Source organism: Schistosoma haematobium, chromosome 3 (assembly GCF_000699445.3).
Source record: "Schistosoma haematobium chromosome 3, whole genome shotgun sequence".
Lineage (NCBI taxonomy): Eukaryota > Metazoa > Platyhelminthes > Trematoda > Strigeidida > Schistosomatidae > Schistosoma > Schistosoma haematobium.
In genome coordinates this window covers 8,909,111-8,932,914 of record NC_067198.1, presented here as the reverse complement: position 1 = coordinate 8,932,914, position 23,804 = coordinate 8,909,111, and the positions used below count along the sequence as shown (strand labels likewise).

Genomic DNA, 23,804 nt, shown 5'->3' with positions numbered 1-23,804 from the left:
TGTTTTTTTCTGAAATACAACAACTAGACATTTTAACTTACTGAACTGAACAAAATAGTGCTAATCAGACGAATAATAAATTAAAACATACCATTAACCAATAAAGTAAAACATATGACTTAATAAAATAATTTACTTTATATAAGTTTAATTGAAACATCGACCGATTTTAACACTGTTAATTTATTCAGGATGTAAGCAACTCTTTTCCAAGCCAATTATGATTAAACTGAAATTAGCTGCTGACAAATACTTGAATAAGATGCCGGCTCAGTGGTCTAGTGGTTAAGTGTTCGCGTGCAAGACTGATAGGGTCGGGGTTCGAGTCCCGCGAAGCGAGGCAATGGATGCGCACCTCTGAGGAGTCCCGCGATAGGACGAAACGGCCGTTCAGTGCTTCCAGGTCTTCCATGATGGCATAGATTCAATTAACTCATGATCTCAACTAATGAAAGATACTTGAAGATTAATAGAAATTAAGAAACACTATATGGTTATTCTGTCTTATTTGTATTTATTTAAAAGTTAAGACATATAGAATGGGTGACTGTTCTCATGTTTTATAGTAAGTATATTGAATTTGTGATAGTAATCTTTTAATTTCTTACTTATTATTCTGAAAATAAAAGGAATTTTACTTCATGAATTAAATTCTATATTGTATATAAAATTATAAGAAGAAGAAAATTCATCGAAGAAAATTTTCTTTTCGACGTAATCATTTACTTAAGCTACACATTCGTATTTATAATTATATGGAAAATATATGTCAGAAGGGGTTTTGTGGAGATTTTAGTGATTTCAATAGTTGAACTCATTAGTCAGTTGAGGCTAGACCACCATGGAAGTTAGACATTATCACCGTTGGATGTCAGCCAGCTCATTGGTTCATTGGTTAAGCGCTCGCGCGCGGGACTGATAGGTACTAGGTTCTAATCTAACGAGGGGGGATCGTGGGTGCGCACTTCTGAAGAGTCCCGCAATAGGAAGAAACCTCTGTCTGATGCTTCCAGGTTTTCCATGATGGTCTAGCTTCAATTGACTCATGATTTTTACTATTGAAAATGTATGTCTATAGGGCAATATGAAAGATAACGTCACAAAAATGGACTTGAGACTAAATAACAGATGAGATTACGTACTAATCAAGGGGTAGGGATGAAAATAATTTATTCCTCAGATAATAGTCCAATTGACAGATATGAAGAAAAACGACAAGCACAAAGACCATAATAATAAACTGAATAATAAACAAGAAAACTTGTTTGAGGTAATAATAATAATAACTGGTTAGAGTTTAAAACTGAAAAAGCAATAATTTAAAAAATTCAATGACAATCAAATAAAAGTATAGAAAAAAAGAAAAAGGAAAGAAAAAATGGAAAAAACACACCAGAAACATACCCATTACGGGAATTAAGGCCAAGAAAGGATAAGTGGATAGACAAATCATTCCTGCACCATAGTGATGATTAATTTTCATTTATTCTCAAATTGATAATAATCTCAAAAGAGTTCAACCTTTTCTTTTTGTTTCATTTATTATCTAACAAAGTGTAATATAAATCTAATAATTATTTATTTTAATAGTTGAAATCATGAGTTAATTGAAGCTAGACCATCATAGAAAACCTGGAAGCACTAGACGGCCATTTCGTCCTTGTATAAAACTCCTCACCAGTACGCATCCAAGATCCTGCCAGGGTTTCCAGGTTTTCCATGGTGATCTAGCTTCAATTGATTCATGATTTCAACTATTGAAATTACTAAGATCTCCACAAAACTCCTTCTGATAATTATTAATTCTATTATTTAAGTATAAAGTATATAAAAAAGGAATACGAACTTGTTCTATTTTTCAATTAAATATGATTAATGAATTTATTACATTAAAAATCATTAAATTAATCTAATTTTCATTTTATATTTAATTGAATTATTATAAAAATAAAGTTTCTTAACTATTCATTCCTATAATTAAATCAAACATTAAAAACAAAAACAACTGAAAACAAATGATCTAATCACATTTATATTGATTTGAATTGGATCAATTATCCGGAAGAAATTGAAATCATTCATTTTTTGTTTTGGTGATTGTCAATAACAACGTACAAGTTTTTAACAGTATAGGGGTTGTGGAGATTGTTAAGTTTTGATTGAGATCATGAACCGATTGATATTAGACCACCATTGGAAACCTGGAAACACTGGACGGCCACTTTGTCCTATTGTGAGACTCCTCACCAGTACGCATCCCTATACTGATAATTGCCATGTACTCACTTGTGACTAGCTTCGTGAGAAAATTCTCGGGGTTCTAATGAGAAGCCGTGACCAGTGGAGCTATTCTGTGTCGGGTAGAAACAGGTGTCTACCTCAGTACAATTGAAGATGGTTGCGCAACTTCGTGGATCGGTTGAGATTAGACATTCACACCATTGGATGCTGGCTCAGTGGTCCAATAGGTTAGGAGTTCGCGTGCAAGACTGAAGGTCCTGGGTTCGAATCCCGTGAGAGGGATCGTGGACGCGCACTGCCGAGGAGTCCCACAATGGGACGAAACGGCCGTCCAGTGTTTCCAGATTTCCAATGGTGCTCTAACATCAATCGGTTCACGATCTCAATCAAAATACAAGTTTTTATTGTTTTCATTCACTAACAATCAATAAGTAGACTATCTAATGGTATATATATATATATCGTTTTTTCACCACCAATCAGACTTTATGAGTCTATCATTTTGAGAGATTATGGAGACCATGATTCAACTAGAAAGAATCGAATCATTGTTTCCTCTTAGTATAAATGTCGGTGTAGTAGTCTAGAGGTTTAATTCTTTCTACGTGATTCATGAGTTTTGTATACGATTACTGATGGAATTGTTTATGGAATTTATTTCTAGTGTTATAATCATTTTGATTCACAACTGGAAAATGTTGTCATTCGATGTTGTCATATGTTAATTACAATGGAAACAATTCATTTGAATAATTTTACCAAAATTCACATAATATTCTTGTTTCATAAAACAGTACAAAGGAAAGATAGTAACAAAATAGGTTATAAATCTAGAAAAGTGGTTATTATCTGAAATAAAATTTTTGGTAAGACTGCCAATGCAATCGGCATTGATATAATAAACATCAGAAATCAAACAAGACTGACAATTACTTTTATTTTTTTAATTAATCCCGAGCTACACCATTATCTTTACTATGACCTACTTTAAAACAGCATGGTAACTACGTGATTAGGCTTTCCTAGAACTGTATACTCGACAAGTAATAAAACCTGTCATTGTCTACTAATCATTAAAGGGACTTTTTACCACCAGATCTAGCTTGATCATTTTCCTGGTTTTCTTTTTCTGTATAAAGCTAGTAGGTGGATAAGGATTTAAGTTATTCCTTGGACCTAAATGTATTCAAAAGATATGCTATTCCAATCACTAAATGTTTTATCTTCACAGCATATATTTATTAAAATGTTATACATGTGATCCGTCAGAAATATTTCACGTTCTTCTCCTTCTTCATGTATACAAACAGAAATAAAATCCTGAGCATCTCCTCTGTCTTGTTATTGTAGATCTGAGAAGTTATCTCATTAATGCACTATATAAATGGGTAACAGAAACTAATTTGAAATATTCCGGGACTGTTTCTGCAAATTTCTTTTTTTATATTCCACAATACAGTCTATAACTCTTCTGTTTCAAAGTCGATGTTTATTCGGTACAATGGCAGGTTTATAAGCCTACTGATCTAATACAATCTGTATACATTCAGACATTTTTGATCAATAATAATGATTCTTCAGTATCTAGTAAAGACATGATCATTTAAGTCAACTTTCAGTGTGTCCATGAATATATACATATCTACATATTCTAATCAGAATTTAAATTATCAGTTAACACATAAACGGATAATAACAAATGGATTAGTTTCACTAATTAAACCGGTTAAATGTAAAGCTATGTTTTTAATCAATTCAAGCATTAATATTATTCCACAAGTGTACTAATCAGTGAAACATAGCTATTACTGGATGATAAATGCAAAACTTAAGGAAGGAGAGTAAAAATTAGATAAAAGATCAATTCTTATCAAGTACAATATACTGACGCCTAATTGTTGTCGCCACTAAAATGGATCGAAAGATTCAATATATATATATATTCATTTGTAAGTAAGCTGATATATTGCATAAGTTCTTTACTCATGATTAGGCGGCTTCGGACCAACAGTTTCATATTACCAGATGCCATTAATATATCATTTATACTGTTACTAAATACTTCAATGTTTATTTCACTTAAGCATTTTATAATCTAGTGTGTGTTTTTTTCAAAGCAAGAATTAGACCTTTTACTAATAATAAAGCAACTGATGATTATTATCGGCTAGGATAGATATTATCTTAACAGTACTTATTTCACATGTATTCTTAGAATGAGTCATAGTCTGTAAACAATGAATGTAACAATGTTTACTGATGCATCGATTCTTGTCGGAATCCTTTTTCTCTTAAGCTGAAGGTATTCCCATGTATTTTATAATTTTCATCGGGTGTTTTTTCTGAATAGATGAAAATTTCGAGGGCTCTAAAATATGTACAGATTTACCCAAGGGTCTTGAAAGTAATATGGGTTGATACATAAACGAAATATTTAGATAAATATGTCTGAGGAATTGGTTGTTAATACAAAAATATCACACTTTTGAAATATACGAACAAAAAAGCTTGATTTGTAAACATATGGTGTGAATGTTATCTCTTTAATCTACGTTGGAAGTGAAGTTTTTTAATGCATCAGAAAACATATATTCCCTATTACTTAACACCGATTCACTGACCAGATTTCAACTTTGAATGATTATCAATTGGTTAATAATCATCTCATAATGGAAAATGAGTTAAATGGATCACTGAAATTTGATTCATTAAACTAAGATGAAGTTTATGGGATCGATGCGCTGTGTGTGGAATCGTAGGTTGTATGTTGAGGATTCGAAGATATAAATCTCAAGAATATTGAAATATTTAGTAGATTCATCTAACAATGCCGTTAAATAGTCCACATAATTCTTGGATAAGATTAGAGAGATTGAAATCAACAATGACGAACTGATAATATCCTTCAGCGTAATGGCTTATTCACTTAGATTGAACCAAGCTTAGAAAAAGAAACCATATCTCTTCTCCTCACGAACGAAAAATCTCCTAAAGTGCACGAGGCTCCCAAGTTAAAGGCCACTGGAATTCGTCGATCTATGCTTAACGACATATTTTTAACTCAAAAATAAAATCTACGAACAAATGAATGGAACACCAAGGGGATCACCAATATCAGGACTTATTACAGAGGCAGTGAAAGTGAGATTAAAAACCTCGAGCACGCCAAAAATATGGATTCGTTATGTGGACGACACGTTTGTCATTACCAAAAGAACGAGCCGGAAAGTACCTACAATCTGATCAATAACGTCTTTGATGACATAAAAGCCACAATGAAAAAAGAGTCGAAAAAAACTATCATTCTTGGATGTATTGATTACCAGAACCGGCATAGGAAGACTAAAGATTCAAGTGTGCCGGAAGCCAATCCACACAGATCGAATTCTTAACTACGGTAGCAACAACCTAAGAACCCACGAAATCAACTACGCACAAACCTTATTCAAAAGGCTGAGGACACACTTGCAGAGCGGAAAAATGAAGAAAAGTATCTAATGACTATCCTCCGAAAGAACAGCTTCATAAAAAATATCAACCCAACACATCGGCAAAAACGAAATAAAATACAGAAACTAACATACCGATCATCCTACCACATATAAAAGGCATCAGAAATTACAACGAGATTACTGAAACCTTTTGGAATAGGAGTAGCACACAAACCAACATAATCACTTCAATGAATCTTATACAAACCAAAGGACGAAACGACAAAGGGTGAGAAGCTAAACATAATCTACAAATTAAACTCCCAATTGTGAAAAACATCATCTGACAAAGTGAATGCCCCCTCCATCTTTGCCTGCATGAACATCAACTAGGGATCAAACGTCATGATATATCTTCGATTATATCAATCCGTGTAACCAACTGTGGACACATATTCGACTGAAAAATGTTTGAAGTCCTGGATAAAAGAATACTAAGAACACCAGGGAAGTTCTAGAAAATTGGCACTCAAATCAATCAGCGATCGAAAAATATATCTGAACCGGCCAAACCTGTCAGTTATTCGGAAAATTCATGGAGAAATAGCGTACTGAAAATCGGACCAAAGGAAAGCGCTATCACAATGAAAACTCAAACAATGCGAGACTGTAGTTCAATAATAACCAATCAAGATCGAGATTCACAACTCAAGCTGAGAGTCATATGTGAGGAAATTCGAATACTTCACTTCTACCCGAAGTTTGTGCTGATGATGTTGGTCAGAAGAATAATGAAAACTCCATGACCAAACCATGGATTGAGAGAACGAAATTCCACCACAATCATACACCTGAGTAAAAAAATCTTCTTCACTATCTCGGAATCGTATGTGTACTTTAGTGTATAGTCCGATTTCAAGATAAAACAACATCTCATCCTTTAAAACACTTCTTTAATTTAAGTTAATCCATAGTGAAACTAATTTAATATTGAAATATGATAGCACAATATCGAGAATTCATGGAAGCTAGAATTATATAGCAATTGATACTCTTTAATTGATCTACAGTAAATGTGTTTGAACGCGACATCAAACGTCCTGGGTTCATTTCTCGGTTACGGAGTTATAAATGAGCATTGTTAAGGAGCTCCATGCTAGAACAAAACAGTAATCTAGTGCTTCCTACTTTTACTTGGATCGGTTCATGATCTCAATCTAATTAAAATAGTTGATTTTAAAGCTACTTAGTTCATGTAGTAAATTTGAAATCACATTTTATTCATGTACTAATTTATAAACTTCTTATTTATCATTCTTTCATTTTCATTTACCAGTACCAATTTGTTCTGTTTATTCAATGTTATAGTTTTGTTTTAAGTATAAACCGTTTTATTTATCTTGTATAAAATTGTCATGATTTTGTTTAGCGGAATAAAAGTGTCATTAATAATGTATCATATTGTTTGCTTATTGTGGATTAATTTGGTAGGCTGTCTTACACCATAATAATAATAATAATAATAATAATAATAATAATAATAATAATAGTTATTATTATTATTATGGCAACAACAGTAATAATAAACCACAATGGACATAAATAACTTATATTACTGGCGATTCAATGAGAGCGTTAAATCAAACTTGTAGCCGCCTATATTTTTATGAATTTACAATATAAAACAATATACATATTTGTATAGTAGAATGAGAACATTATTACCTGCATGAAAATGCAGAAACTAGAGAGGATGTTTGTATATGTATATATATGAAATATGACATAGATTATGTTTCTCAATTATTATCTCTTTGTATATAGAAATAAATCTGGAAACAGATTATTCTCCTAATAATTATATCTTGGTTTAATTCATATTAAATTCATACTTTATAATACATCTATGCAATACAAAGAATCTTTATATTCATGTGCTGAATCAAATTGGTATATGATCTAAATGGTAATACAGAAAGATAGTTTTAATAGGAGAAAGAAAATCTTAGAACAAAGAGAAATGTCTATAGTGTCATACAAATATTCTCTACCTTACAAATTTAAACAAAGAAAGAATAATATAATTGTCAGAATAAAATTAATTCGTTTAACCATTCTACTTAGATGTAAACAATTTCTCAAATGTGTGAATATTAAGATGGCGTGATGATTAAGTTCATGACCTAGTGAACCAGGTCGCTTAGCTTGAAGGTCAAATTAGATATCTTTCTAACTTATGATTAAAATATAACATGACATTTTAAGCAAAGATGGATAGTGGCTAGCAGTGGAATCTAGGACGAGAGACACTTCATACTATTTGGGACTCTACAGCTGGATGTACCTGCATCTCATAGTTGATGTTCACTCCGGGACTCGAATCCAGTACCGTTCGCTTCAAACGCCATCGTGTTCTACACTTAGCTACTGAGTCCTGGTAGCCACGAAACGCGCGTCCTGGATTCCATTGTTAGACACTATCCATCTTCGCTTAAAAGGCTTGTGACTTAAGGTAATATTGAGGCAATCTGCATAAGATGCACATATACCAACATGAGATTGATCAATTGCAGTCCTAAATAACCATAGGAAGATACCAATAAAACAACAATTGAATTTATAACATGACATTGTTTAAACATAATATGCTTGATGTTTTGAACTGCCTAGTATTATAATTAATTGTTCTTACACTACTGTTCAGTGTATATTTGTAATAAATCAGTTCATTTGAAATTGGACAACTGTGTTATTAAGTTTTCATATTTTTAATGACTCATTCTTTATTACATAATTAATTTATTACTGGGTAGTGACTAATATCACCTTTGTTTAGTCCCCAAATAGCGCACATAATTTCGAGTTAGACTAATGGTCGTAGTGTAACTTGATCGATAAAAATTGGTCAGCACTAGAGGATTAGATCAACCAATCGTAAGTATCTTAATCTAACAGTAATTCAATTGGTGCACAAATGCATTTGTGGTAACATATCATGCTATGAAGCACGATGACAAGGAGTCAAAGCTTCCAGAAAGCACCAATTTCCTCAAGATTACAAGTATAGCCTGTTGATAAGTGTTAAAAATAGCATGAAACCTAGACCATGCACAGGTTTATGTCGACTATCTTCAAGCCCTCAAAATTCTGTATTGAAATGTAGAAAGAAATCATTTATTTATTTTGACAAGCGTTAACAAAATACGGTAACAGATAAAACAATATATCAGTTACTATCCAATCATCTAAGTGATAAATGCTTTGAATCTGAAATCGGTTGACACACATTCTAATTCCACACGAAGTATCAGTTCTATGCTGGTTGAAGATATACCTTTTCTGACGAGTATTAACTAGAACTGATTTTCATCAATCACTTAACATATAAGAATAAATTTGCAAAAATCATACAGTTGTAACCATATTCTAGTGAATAACTACCTGGAATAAAAAACAAACAAACAAACAGACAGACAACAACTGACATTTACATCTTGATTGTTGTTCATTTACAACAATAACTGTAATCTGTAAAAAAAATAATTTAAACGTGTCTGAATGTAAAGACGAAACATAGTTTATATTCATTTTGCTTATATCATTCGCTGATAATCCCTCTTTCATTTGCACAAATATTTAATATTCTCTTTCTAACACCTATCTTGTCTTGCACATTTTAAAATAACCTCACTTTTGGAAAGAGAGAAGAAATATCAAAATTTATTTGCACATTATACTTTGCTGAATTGATATATATATATATATATATATATATATATATATATATATATATATATATATATATATATATATACCGTATCAATGATGTATACATATATAATAGTGAATGTTTTTAGTTTCTATGTTCATTTCACTTTCTATATTCATGTTTGTAAATCAAAAAAAAACTCCATTGAAACGGGTCTTTCACATACTTTTGTTTTACTATCTTATCAGTATAAACATTCATATAACTGGGCATTAAACTATCTACATCTTCAGTACTACTAGTCATTAAATTATGTAATCATTTCACAAAACTGTACATATATCTATACTTAACCTTTACATCTACCGACATACATTCAACATTGAATACTCTGATGATTATTTTTTTTTCATTTTTTCACTCTATACTATTTAATGGATTATTTTTCTTAGTGTATGAAAGAAACATTGATTTTTCCTATCTAAATTAACTGATCATCTATTATAGTTACAGTGATAGATACATAGAACTACATATATACAGCATGTACACAATACAACACAATTTAATTATGTATCTTTAAATTAGTAGTTGTGTAGATTTCACTTTCTCTATGTATGTTTATATACTTGAAGTGTAGACAGTAATTTCAATTGGTTAAAATAATTGTTAGTTTATTTGTTTAAATGAATGGTTCAAAATGTTTATAGTCTATAGGTAACTATTGATGTACTTAGAGGTGTACGTATAGGTGTAACCAACGTAGAACGATTATTAATACAATCACTAGGGTCTACTGTTATACTGACTGATTTTCTTATTGGATTTATTTAACTTTGTACACGTACAATTACACAAATAAACAAAATGTGTTCATTTGTAAAATGTGCAAAAACTTTCATCATAATGTTTTTTATCGTTTATTATGAATAAAGGTTAATTCATGTTTTTTTATTTTATTTATTTGGTAGCCTTTATGTTTTATACAATTACAGTAAAGGTATATAAACGAGGAAAATAATTCTATGATTTAGTTCTTCACATATACTGACGGTTAGTAATCAGTAGGAAAGGAATGAATTTAGAAAGAACTGACCTTTGTGATCAGATAACACACTAAAGAGAGTGATGTAATAATAATAATAATAATGATAATGTTATTACTGCGTGTAACCATTTGATTAATATGTATTTATTATGAGGTAATAAAACAGCTGGAAACAATAAATTGACTGACATTTAATTATATCAGGAATTTGTTGGTTTTTTTTTTACATGATGAATAAGTTTTATGAATCCGGACTTACTTTTGTTTGTCATGTATTCTCTAGTTTAATCAAAATATGTTTATTTTGAAGAAAGTTGGAATAATAAGATTTGAAGAATGAGATGAATTCGTTCCATTTCAAGTGTTTCATCAACTGTTAAAGCTCAGAGTTGAGTGATGTTAAACATGTTATTTATTGTAAGTTCAGCCTGTTTGCACTCTATATGAGTCAATGAAATACAATGAATTTAATTCATTCAGGGAAGCTTATTCTTTCATTGTCTAATATCACTGAAGTAATCAAATAATTGAAGTTAAGTACAGTCAGTTGAATGAATCCCTTGACTTCAGGCTACTTGCATTCGAACGAATTTATTAGTTACCAAAATCCATAGTATATCAAGGGATTTAGCAAGTAAATATTAATTTTACTCATTTCATTTAGAATAGAACACATGTAAGCACAACTAAAGTTAGTTTTTTTAATATTAAAAGAGTTTTCGTGTGGCTGTTCTCAGTAGCTTACTTCATTATCTGAAGCATATGAATCAATAGTTTATCTATTCAATTACCCATAGTCAGTGTTATGACTGTGATTGGAGATTAGAGCGCAGCGAATTATCGATCGAACCAAAGACGCGTAAAACACGTAAGAACGACCTAGAGTCCCGATTGGCCCTGCTTCCCTGTCTAGCCCAGCCGGTTGAGTCCAGAACAAAAGTCTCAGCCTCTGAGATATGAATCATTATATTTCAAGCATACTGAATTTATATACCAATCAACCCGCCCACAACGTACCAGTAAAATAGAAAATAACATTTGTACAATAATTAGCCAGAAGTGGCTGTGAATGATGGAGGTAGCGACTAACAGATAGGGAATAATTCATGAATGGTAAATCGTACAATAATAGTTCATAAGTCAACATAAAGCTCATAATAAGAGGGGCATAAATATGAACAGTTTAGTTACATAACAATTATACGATAAAAATATACGCCTAGTTCTGGTTCATAAATGGATCCCAAAAATTACCATTCATTATTTTCATCGGGATACAACAGTCAGATTACACAAATTTTCATTTTTGGGCCTCCATAAAGCAGTACTTTAGTAATTACTAAACAAACACTTTTTATCATAGCAATAAATCATAGTTTCAAAATATTCTAATGGAACAGTCATGTTATTATTGTTGGTATCTTCTAAACAGTGATTAATTGTTTAAAACATTTCCCGTGAATACTTGTTCAATCTAGTTTAAAGACTGTGAAATATTACAGTGAAATCAAGTGAGAAAACGTATTACATTGAAAAAGTAAAATGACTCATTTACTCAAAGGGAAAAGAAACAGTTTGACTGTGATTGTATTTGTTTAGTATAAATAGATCGTTATCTTTTTGGTTGTAAATGTAATCACAAACATTTTCATTATCCATGTTTAACATGTGGTGTAAAACTGAAATAAACCATTGTTTTGTATTAAAATGAGTAATGTTTTATGTTCATTTCACTGCATTTATTTCTTTAAACACATAAACATTGGTACAAGGAGGCACCAAATAGATATGCGCCACATAAATCATTCGATATGTTTGAGGAGTGGAAAACTCCCCGCTTGTCCAAATCAAAGCGAGTGGTTTTCTTAGGTGGCCACACTCGGAGCCTTTTACCTAAAGGTCTAATCCATAAGGCAGTGAAGCATCGTAAGGAGATGCAGTCCCATGGTAGCCTCTGATCACCGATTGACTCATACGCCATTTGTTTGCTTAGGATCCTAGTGACCATGTACACCATTGGTTTAGGATGAGGGTTTTCCAACTCCCCTAGATTGACTCTCCGTGTCCACCAACCCGGTTAAAGCTCCGAACATTCGACTTTCGTCTTCTCAATTTCGTAAACAACGCCCGTGGTACGAGAAGTCATTGAGTAGGATTTCCCTGGCAGTGGTTGTATGCACGTGGCCATGTGAGAGTATTTCGAGAGGGAGAGAGTTGACTTTCCCCACTCTCGGCCGTACCATGGCATTTCTCTGCATAATGAGATATGAATTATACACTGATTCCGTAAAGTATTAGTCCTCAACTTCTTACTCGTGATAAGGAATTCTGATATCTGTCTCAATAATCAATATACTGATACTAGGTGATAAGTCATCTTAGTGTTATAATCAAACGCTTCATTAAGTGATAACAGTCGTTTGTTATCAATGTTTATCCCATAATAATCTAAATAAATATCACTTAAGTTTTACTCAGTAAATGAATTAGTATTTTTTAGCATTTAACTAGTCATGTTTATTGATGTGGATCATATTCTTATTATTATTATCCAGAATTACCAGATGAACAGGCAGAATTGAGAAACGATATGAAACTTGAATCAAAATCTCATCTGCCATATGGAGTAAGTTTTAAAAAATTTTCAGTTTATTTCTTATTTGTTTAAAGAACACTTTGTATACAAATTAAATTTGTGGTCAGATACGGGATAGAGATATCTAGGTTACCTTACATATATATTGATAACATTGTTTTCCAAAAAATTTCCTGAGGTATCTAGAAACTTATTTTTCTCTACCTTACACTTATTTCGTCACCTTATATTGTGATTAATTTACTTCGTAATATTCAAGAAGCCTCCTATTTACTCTGTGATTAGGAGTTTTTGTGGTGTTTACAGCAATCGGTGCCAAATGGAATCAATCCCCATGAATGTATTTCTCCGAACCAGGTCACCAAGATCTATCACCTTACTTTGAACTACCTTTTCCGGTTACTCTATCAGCCCAAATGTGGTTTAACCTCACCATGGGGCTGAATGAGGATCCTCATGATGATACAAACCATATTTACGATTTCAGTATGAATAAAGTATTTATTAGCTTACATAACTGACATTTCATTGAATAAGTGTAGTGTCTGGTAGTGTGATTCATGGTGCGTGTTGCTTTCTAGTTGCGACTCGTTAGCTGAATGTATCTGCATCCCAGCTTTGATGCGTGCTCTGTGACTTGAATGCATTACCTTTCACTTCTGATGGCTAATTTGTTACCCACCGAGCTACTGAGATCAGATAACAATTTATTTGTCCAACGAAGATGAACTGAATTGCTTATTTGTAGGTACCCGAATCCTCCCGATATTTATATCAATGACTGAATTGTGATTAGTCTGTTATGATACTTGTACATTGTACAGATACATCCAGCTAACGAGTCCGAAATTGGACGAAGCGCGAACCTTGAATTCCACTGCTGGCTCTTATCCATGATGATTTTATTACTTATGACTTAATGAGGATATCGAGACAATCCGCTTGAGATGAACATTTGCTAAAATAAACTAATCAAAGTTCAATCTTTAGCATTAACAACGAGAGGTTTCAAGCACCGACAAATTGCTAATTAAACAATTGTGTTTCAAAGGTGTAATTACACTCAATGACCACCTGCCAGTTGATATTAATATGTTATGTGGGGCTTTATTTCTATAATCATGATCAGAATTTCTATCATTTGAATACAAAAAGTTAGATGATATTATCACAATGTTTCATAACTGTCCTTATTTTTCATGACATCTAATGAGATATATTTAGCAAAACGAGCGGCATTCGTTTTGTTACAACCTAACGGCAAATTTTATTTTACCACTCTGAAGTCCTATACTAATAAAAAATGTCGTTTATACACATCAATATGGAGAGATCACGATGTTCACAATAGTTGAATGTCGTAGTTACTTATATGTTTCTATGAGGACGGTCCACGGGTGAACTCGGAGAAGCGCTAAGAAGCTCAGAAAGAGCCGAGGATATTCCACCCAATTATCTTTTGAAAGAATATTCCAGAATCCCTACGTGTAGCTTTTCTATTGGACAAATGCTAATAACCCCTTGTGTGCGGATTGGATGACTATAATGATGATTTGATATTTACTAAAAACTCAATAAACACGCATAAAGGTTTGTTCCAATATAATAGACATCTGTTTGGAGTAAAGGCCACCCCTTCAAACTTCCAACAAATTATGGACACTTTGAAATAACATTCCTTTCACTTGTCTTCTGTCTTCTCATTTGCAACTTGAGAGTGTTCTAGCGTCGATTTCTCAAGTTATACGCGACATATTAAGAATCTAAAGCTCTAGATATAACACTTTCTCCTCATATATATATATGCATTTACCAAAAAGTAATGAAGAATAAAGTTTGAATAATTTGTTATACATGTATAAATTGATAGTTAGTTATCTGTGTTATTCCTGGAGTACAGGAAATCAGTCAGGAAATGTGTATAAATCATCTCTAACTACTTAGTATTTATTATTGTAATCCCGTTATAATAAAAATTTCTGTCTACATATGTGGTAAATATATATTAAGTAATTAATATTAAGATTTATTATATTCATGAATCATTAACTCATGAATATAAACGTTCAATGTCATATATTTTTTGGAAATTGAGATATCATTAGGGATTAGAGAGACTGATAGGTCCTAGGTTCGAATCCCGTGAAGCGGAGTTGTGGATGCGCACTGCTGAGGTGTCCCAAAATAGGACGGAACGGCTGTCCGGTGCTTCCAGGTTTTCCATGATGGTCTAGCTTCAATTGACTCATGATCTCAACTATTGAGATTAAATATAAGTTAGGAAACAATTGAACATTTGACTTTTATATGAAACTTGACATTAGTGAAAAATCATAATTTTATCGCATGGTAACGTCTCTGACTGTGAAGCTGGATGACGTGTGATAGGATCCGTCAGAGAGCACCAGTTCCCTCAAGATTACAGGTACACCTTGCTGGCGAGTGTCAAGTAGCACGAAACCCGGGTCCAGGGTTTCCTGTTGACTACCTCCAACCACCATCTAATCTCAACATAGTGCTTGCAATGTCAAGTCACCTAGACTGGTGGCCACATTGCAACTCGATCGATAGCATTGATCTGCACTAAGAAGGACTTAACACACATGACATTGATCACCACCAAGTGATCAATCAATTATGATTACAAGTGATCTCTATTTAAATGAATATCTACCATATTACATGGTTAAATTTAGATTTCAATTTAGTTGACACCCTTTAGCAACGCCAACTTCCAGTCTTTAGGAAACTCATGTTTGCTGTAGGATTCAAGCTAGTTTTATCCAGTTTCGCAAACTCAAATGTTAAGACTGAGTTGTTCAGACTTTGCTGATGAGCGCCGATTACCTAGTTTTTATCTCCAGGTATTCATTGCTACTCCTTCAAACAGCAATTTAGCGCACATGAAATAGAATCATATAGGCTAGTGAGTACATTGGAACTTGACTGATAGAATTTGATCAACACTAAAGGACCACATAAACGTGACACTTGTTACTACTCAGTGAGAAGTCAACCGTGAATTTCTCCAATAAATTATAAGGATATTTTTAGCAAATATAATCTTTGTTTTATAAAGTTTAATTTATGATGCATAACATCACATACGATATGACTAAATCACATATATTACCACATTACTACTAAAGACATGTTGGTTACACAAAAATTAGTGATAGATTAAATTCATCAGACGAAATTTAACTTCTAGTTCTTCGCCTAACAGAGTTGACAAGATGACTGGTAGTTTTATAGAATAAACACTCAATAGGACTATATTATAAACTTGATAATAATTAATTCATAAATTTTGACTGTTTCTGAATATGAATTACACTTAGCTGTAGAAAATGATACGAGAGATTTGTGAAAAATGGTGTGGAATGCATCGATTATATAAAATGGCATATTTAATCACATTTTATTTAAGCCATTAGTCTGTACTATGATGAGTGACTTAATGAGTTACAGGTCTGATGTAGGAATGAATTCAAGATATCCAAACACTGATTCGCAAGTGGTCAATGGTTGAATTCGAATACATTGAACCAAACAGTAGTTGATATAAATAAGTCAATAATTCAACGTATGTAAACAATCTACAGTACCAAAAGATAACATAGTATAACTAACAGATATAATTAAATTACCGAGATACGGTTTTGCTCCTTTCTGACAGTTAAATAGGTTGATCAACACCAGCTATTTGATTTCAATGGCGAAAAATTCCGTTCAAATTAAATATGACAAGAGAGTTTTCGTTATATCTCAAAATGTTCGTTTCGTACACTCAATAGGATATTAAACTCGACAAATGATGTTTATTGGGCTATAAATGTGATTAAGATCATGAGTCGATTGATGTTAGACCATCATTGAAAGCCTCGAGGCAGCAGGAGGCCGTTTCATCCTGGTATGGGACTCCTCAGCAGTGAGCATCTGCGAACGCTTGACCCTTAAATTACTGAGCCGGCATCCAACGGTATTATTGTCTGACCTCAGCCAATACACGAAAGTGTGCAACCATCTTCCACTGTACTGAAGTAGGTACCTGTCTCTTTCTGACATAGACTAGCTCCACTGGTCTCAAGCAAAAACTTAATAATCTCCACAACCCCATAGTGATAAATGTGATTAAATTATTCAATTTTCACTGGTGCAATGTGCAAACAGAATATTGAAATTTAGAAATAGTATGTATGCTACTGAAGTGCATTAAAGTAGTTTGAATGGATAATGTATAATTCTCGAGTGTTTCAGCGATCACATATTCATTTGAAATCTAACCACCGATATAATATTTACTACATTACAGAAATGACCGTTAAATACACCATATAATACAAGAAGCCTTCATTATAATGAGAGTGCAAAATAATTCATGATAAATATATTTGGATTACAAATAAAATCAATTTCACTGAACTGTAATTAGTGAAACTCGAATAAACTGTAAATAAAACATATTCACTTGGTAATTGTTTACTTGAATCTTCCCACTGATGTTTAAGTCTGTAATTGACCACTCTCTATTGGCATATGTGTATCCATATTTGTCTGTAATGCTTTTGAATTAAGGCAATACGCACAGGATGCACATATGCCAATAGAGACTGGTCAACTGCGGTCCTAAATAACAATGGGAATATACAAGTAAAACAACACCAAGGGAATTTAAACTTTACCCAATTGTACTAGCAGGTGGCTATCAGAACTCAATAGTTAAGTATACAACGCGACGACGCTTGAAGCGAACAATACTGGCTTCGAGTCCCAGAGTGAACATCAATTCATATGCAGGCCTATCCAGCTGACGAGTACCGAATAGGACAAAGTGGCGCGCGTCCTGGATTCCACTGCTAGCCAATATCTATCTTTGCTTATAATTCTTGTCAATAAAACAGATAATCCAATAGAAAAAGATGGCAGTAATAAAAAATAAGACAAAGCAATATATCATTTAATAACAATAATTCAAATAGTATGTCACATTTCGAAGCAGAAACTATTAGATAATAATGAAAGCTTAATTTACATCTATATAGAATTTATATTGTTTTCCCATAAATACGAACCAAAAGCTCACAGTTCGTATATTTGAAGTAATGTCATGTAAAATACCCTGATATCTTAAAGTCTAGTCCGATGCTTGTTAATGATATAAAAATTTTTCCCTCAGTAGTAAATGAATAACGAGGATGAACAGCATTTGTTCTCAATTTATTATTGTAGACATTATATCAAGGATGATCCTCCACATATTGGCATAAACATTTTTCATCATGTAGATAGACGTGTATTTTAACGTGAGGATAGTAAATTTCAGGATATTTTCTTCACAAAAGGAGATTGTAAAAGCAACATGGTTACTGATGGTAGGAAATCAGTTACATTGTCTAATACATAAACTATTATATCGATACACAGAACTTCAAATAACTAAATTCATCTTTCATTTTACGAAGATTTTAGTGAATAAATCAATTCTTATTAATATTTTTCTACTCATTTTTATAGATTTTTACCTATTAAAAAGGTAGCCCAGTGAAATTGACATAGCTAGTATAACTCTGTCTTTAATATTTTTGAAAACAGATCGGTGGCTTAAATGTGAGTTCAAATTTCTTCCATTAAAACACAAATTCGAACCATGGTCCATCTACTTCGTTTTAGGCCAATGGATATTGTGTCTAGCCCTCACACTTAGGCTGCAACTCAAGAAAAAGTATGCAAACATTGAAACAAAATTGAACGTTAACAACTTTATTTGAAATAAAAACACTGAGAAAATGGAAATATATAAATGCTAATCACAATGCTGATGCTAAAGTTTTGAGATCGTAGTAATACGTTTAGACACAATATTAAACTGGTAAACTAAATAAAAAGGAGTAAACACATACAAAACTTTGTGTCACATCAGCCAATAGTTAAAAAAGTTGAACCAATTTAGCTAATTCATACCACATAACAGTTAAACTAGTTTATGTATATATATGTTATAGTCTTTTATTATAGTTGCCTATTTTCACTGTTTAGGTAGATTTTCAAGGGTTTTTGTTTCAGGTAATCGCATATACATTTTCTATTCCTTTCTTTATTTTACAGATGACGAATATTCCAATTGATGGTAATATTCAAACCTATACTGGTCATGAGGAATTGGGTTCTCCAACACGTATTTTAACAAATAATGCTGTACTAAGTTATCATCAACCAACTATAATATCACCTCTTATTTCGGATCTTCAACAACCTCACCATCAACATAGTCATTCTTTATTAAATCACATGGATCACACCACAATGAATATAAATAATAACAGTAATACGTTTACTCCAAGTCGTCTACATTTACTTTCTAATACATCCATGGGAATTAGTCCTTGTGGTATATATAATAAACGAGATTCAAGTATACCACATGTTTTAAGTAATTCAGGTAAGCGTATGATATGACTTTATGTCTACCTTCTGTTTACTTATCTTCTTACTTTGGTAGGTAATTGCTTAACCATTTTGTTTAGGACAGTGAGCTCGCTTCATTATTAAAAGTTTTCAGCAGATTCTAAATTTTGATGGTACAACAATTCCGGTTCAGTGATATTAATATTAAGCACTCGCCGCGAGACCTGAGTGTTCTATGTTCAATGCCCTATAGCAAGGTCATAAATGCGCACCGCTGAGGAGTCTCATATTATAATAAAACAGCTATCTAATATTTCCTGGTTTTCAATGATAGCTTAATTAGTATCAGTCTGTGATGTAAATTATGAAAAATCAACAATCCTCATAAAACTTCTGTACTGAAAATAAGATTTTATTTTAACTCACAAATATTATTGACAATAAACTGTTAGAAAAGAATATACAAATTAATAGAATTGTTTGAATTCACTCGGTGTTGTTTTACCTGTATCTTCCGATTGTTATTTAGGACTGCAGTTGATCGGTTTCTTTGTTAGTATATGTGCATCCAGTGCTGATTGCCTTGATATAGCCTTAAGTCACAAGCTTCTTATGCAAAGATGAATAGTGGCTAGCAGTGGAATTCAGGACGCTCGCCACTACTTCGTATTCGGGACTCGTCAGCTAGACGTACTTGCATCCCAGAGTTGATGTTCACTTCGGGACTCGAATTGTTGTGAAATTTATATTTCACTCACCAATGTGCTTAAATTGCAAAAATATAGATTCTTAAATTTTAGAAAAATTGATTCTAGTCCAGTATATCTTGACATTGTAATCACAAAGATAATTTAAGCTAGAGAATTAGGTATGAGAAGAGTTTAGAGACAATGTTTACCAAGAATTCATATGATACTTCATTGTCCCACACTTTGTCGTATGTTTTTACTTGGTGATAACTTGTAATTAGACAAAACTGAGTGGTCTACTTTTTATTTTATCTATAGAAGTTAACCAATTACTAACACAATCTTCATATAGACCAGCATCACCGGATTATCAAAGTTTAGATGCAATTTGGTGTCATCAAAATAAATTTCCTTCTGGTACAATGAATCTCATCCATCGCCTTCCTAATACTAATGCTAATAATGGTAACAATAATAATAATAATAATTCACAATTTAGTCCTACTGCCAATACTTCTACCAACATTAATCATCAAACAAATCGTATACAAGGAAATAATCGAAAACTATTACCAACTCATTATTCATTAGGTAATCCTGACAATAATGTCAATTCACAATTGAACAATGCACAACCAATGATGATGTCAAATGATTTTACAGAATCATCAATAATAACAACACCTCATGGTTCAAACATTAATACATTTTCACCACATGCCTACTATGAAATAGCTACACCATCAGAAACATGGCATAGAAGATGTTTACCACTATTTATTCCTAATGTGGATCAACATAGAATAATTGATAGCAATAATAATAACAATGAGACACACGTTAATTTACATGCACAAAATTTATCACATTCAACTAATAATCATCATTTTAACACACAACATTCCAGTAACAATAGTAGTCGACAGCAAACTCAACAAAGATTAACCGAACTCAATAGTCGTTCATATAATCATATAGCTACTTTAGGTAGACCAGCTAATGGTAAAGGACGTAGACGATTGGGTGATACATCGACAACAGCTAATAATCATAATGACGATAGTATGTATAATTTACAAGCCGGTGAATTAGCTATACATTCAGTTAAACGTTCAATACAAAATCACAATAGACAAAATGAACAATATAGAATTAAATCAGATGATAAGTTATTGAAATCACAAAATCTAAACTTGACTAATGATAATAATGACAATCTTAATAAAATAGTGAGTAGTAATGTTTATCACGATAGTGATAATATTGATGTTAGTACTACTAATAATAATAATACAACTAATAATAGTGGTAATATTGATGAACAAGATAATAAAAAGTCAAAAGATGGTCAGTTATCTGAACACAAAGCAAATGTACAACATTTTACATACCAAGCATTTCGTGAAGGAACATTCGTTTAATAATAATAATAATAATAATAATAATAATGATATATATATATATATATATATATATATATATATATATATATATATATATATATATATATATATATATATGCATCTTTGTGTTAAATATTTGGCTGAATTCACAAACCACTTACATATTCACATTATATAAACAATTGAGGATATAAGTTTTGCACATGTATGTACATATTCTTTACATCTTTATTACACTTGATATAAACAACTAGAAATCATCATTGAGCAATATCATTATTATCTTATTGAAAATTATCTAGATATGGGATTAAAATGGATAAATTCAGTAGAATTTATTACATAACAGCATTACAATCATTTCTATTTGCTTTATTTCAATTGTATTGTACTTATTTATTAATTTGAGCAGTTTCTTCCCCCCCCTCCCCCTCATGTATTCATTTCTATGACTTTAAAAATAAACGAAATAGTATTATTTAGCTTGTGTTCAAATGTACGGGCAGAGTGAATTTCATTTGTTTATCTCTTGACTAATTTTTAATCAAAATCTGTTTTTGATTTCTTTTTGTCAAAATAAAATATATAAAAAAAATTCATTTCGGTATATTGAATTTTGTTTTGATGAATTGATTATATTGGATGATTACAGTAGGATGTCTAGTTGAAATGTTTACCGACCTATTCCATCAACCATCTAACTATAAATCAAACAGTGATACATACCAAGTCATTTACAGTCATGGTAACATAACAATCTTAAAAATAGAGTTTGAACAATGTTAATGATTAGGCAAACATTAATTTGGTTATCACACAATAACTATTTATTTTATATATGAATAAGGGATCCACTTTACTATGATGAGGTTATTTTTGAATTTTGAAAATAATCAATAAATGTAGTTCATACTTTTGAAGATACGTTTGATGAACCGTTGACTAAATTAGTTGTTATGTGATCTGTATAAGTGAGTGAATGGATAAGTTGATAACAAATGATCTGAATTGAACATCTCAATCGGTGTAATTCGTATCCAACGGAGTTTGATAAACAAGAAGATAGTAGGCAACTTGAAGCACCAGGGTGACAATGCTTAACAAATTTCGACTTCAAAAGCATTTGTACACAGTTTGAAATTATTTTGTGTACGACTTTATATTACTTTCTAATATTCGGTAACTTATTATTAACCATTATGCTAATAGTCTGTTTACTGTAACATATGATTTGTATGTTAACAAGTAATCTTAGCATTTAATCAGTTTTGTTAATGTAATCTTACAACTTTATTGCCTTCAATACTCTATCTTTATTCCATTTGTGTGCAAAAAAGGTCGTTTATTAATGAAGGCCCCCATATTTAGCATAACGTAGTCATCAATTCAGTTTGCTCTTGCCAACATTAATTTTGATATAGCAATGTGAAATCATTCAATTCAACTACACACTTTCTCTTTTATCATTCCTTGAAGCATTAGATATCTCAATAATTAAGGTATGTATAGCGTATTGTCTATGTTTCAATTATTTATAATACCGTTTCTGTTGATACATCTCTTGTTATAATTTGAGAAAATATGCGCCACTCAGTCGTTTGGTCAGAATCATTGAACAGCTTCCATATGGTGAAATATTGAATTTGGAGTGATGAGACTAACTTCCCTCATCAGTTTTAACGTTACAAGATTTTAACCAGAATAAGAGTTTTAAGTTGCCTCGATTGTCAGTCCTAGGATACGTTCTAATCTGTATAAATACTATTTTCACAACTGATAACCCATGTACCTAAATGTCTAGACACTGACATTCCAATTTATTAGTCCCAAAACAGTATACGGAATGCGGAAAATGTACATGAAACTTCACTTTGAAGGTTATTCTATACAAATCAGTATCAAGATATTTGTGAAGCTAAACGTAATCTGAAGATGTTAAGAGCTTCTGAAAAACAGGATTGAATTTATAATAAATTCGGTAATTAACAAATCACAATTATGCACATCTACAACACTAAGACCAGACTTATCGATCCCGCTGCTGAGTAGTATCATAGTAGAAAAAAATGGCCATCCAGTACTTGCAAGTTTTAAATGATTGTCTAATTTCGACCAGTTTGGAGTTTTAATGAATTTCAACAACACCCACAACCCCATACTGATAATAGTTATTTGTCTTAGAACAATTCATTATTCATGAGTAAATATTTCATAGAAACCATGATAGTTTTCCAACTTTATTCAACCTCAGATTTGTTGTTTTAGTAAATTCAGCAATG

At 31.9% G+C, this 23,804-nt stretch overlaps 1 protein-coding gene across 2 annotated transcripts in view; it reads left to right on the top strand.

Moving 5' to 3' along the window:
• Positions 1-22,130, top strand: part of MS3_00004947 (uncharacterized protein) — an 89,800-nt gene extending 67,670 nt beyond the window's left edge. The window contains exons 6-8 of one of the 2 annotated variants that reach the window (XM_051212940.1): positions 12,985-13,055; positions 19,134-19,467; positions 20,441-22,130. In XM_051212940.1, the coding sequence (XP_051068867.1) occupies positions 12,985-13,055; positions 19,134-19,467; positions 20,441-21,543 (1,508 nt within the window). In that variant the 3' untranslated portion in view covers positions 21,544-22,130. The remainder of the gene's footprint in view (positions 1-12,984; positions 13,056-19,133; positions 19,468-20,440) is intronic. The other variant, XM_012940180.3, reaches the window with a different exon arrangement.
• Positions 22,131-23,804: the final 1,674 nt, after the last annotated feature.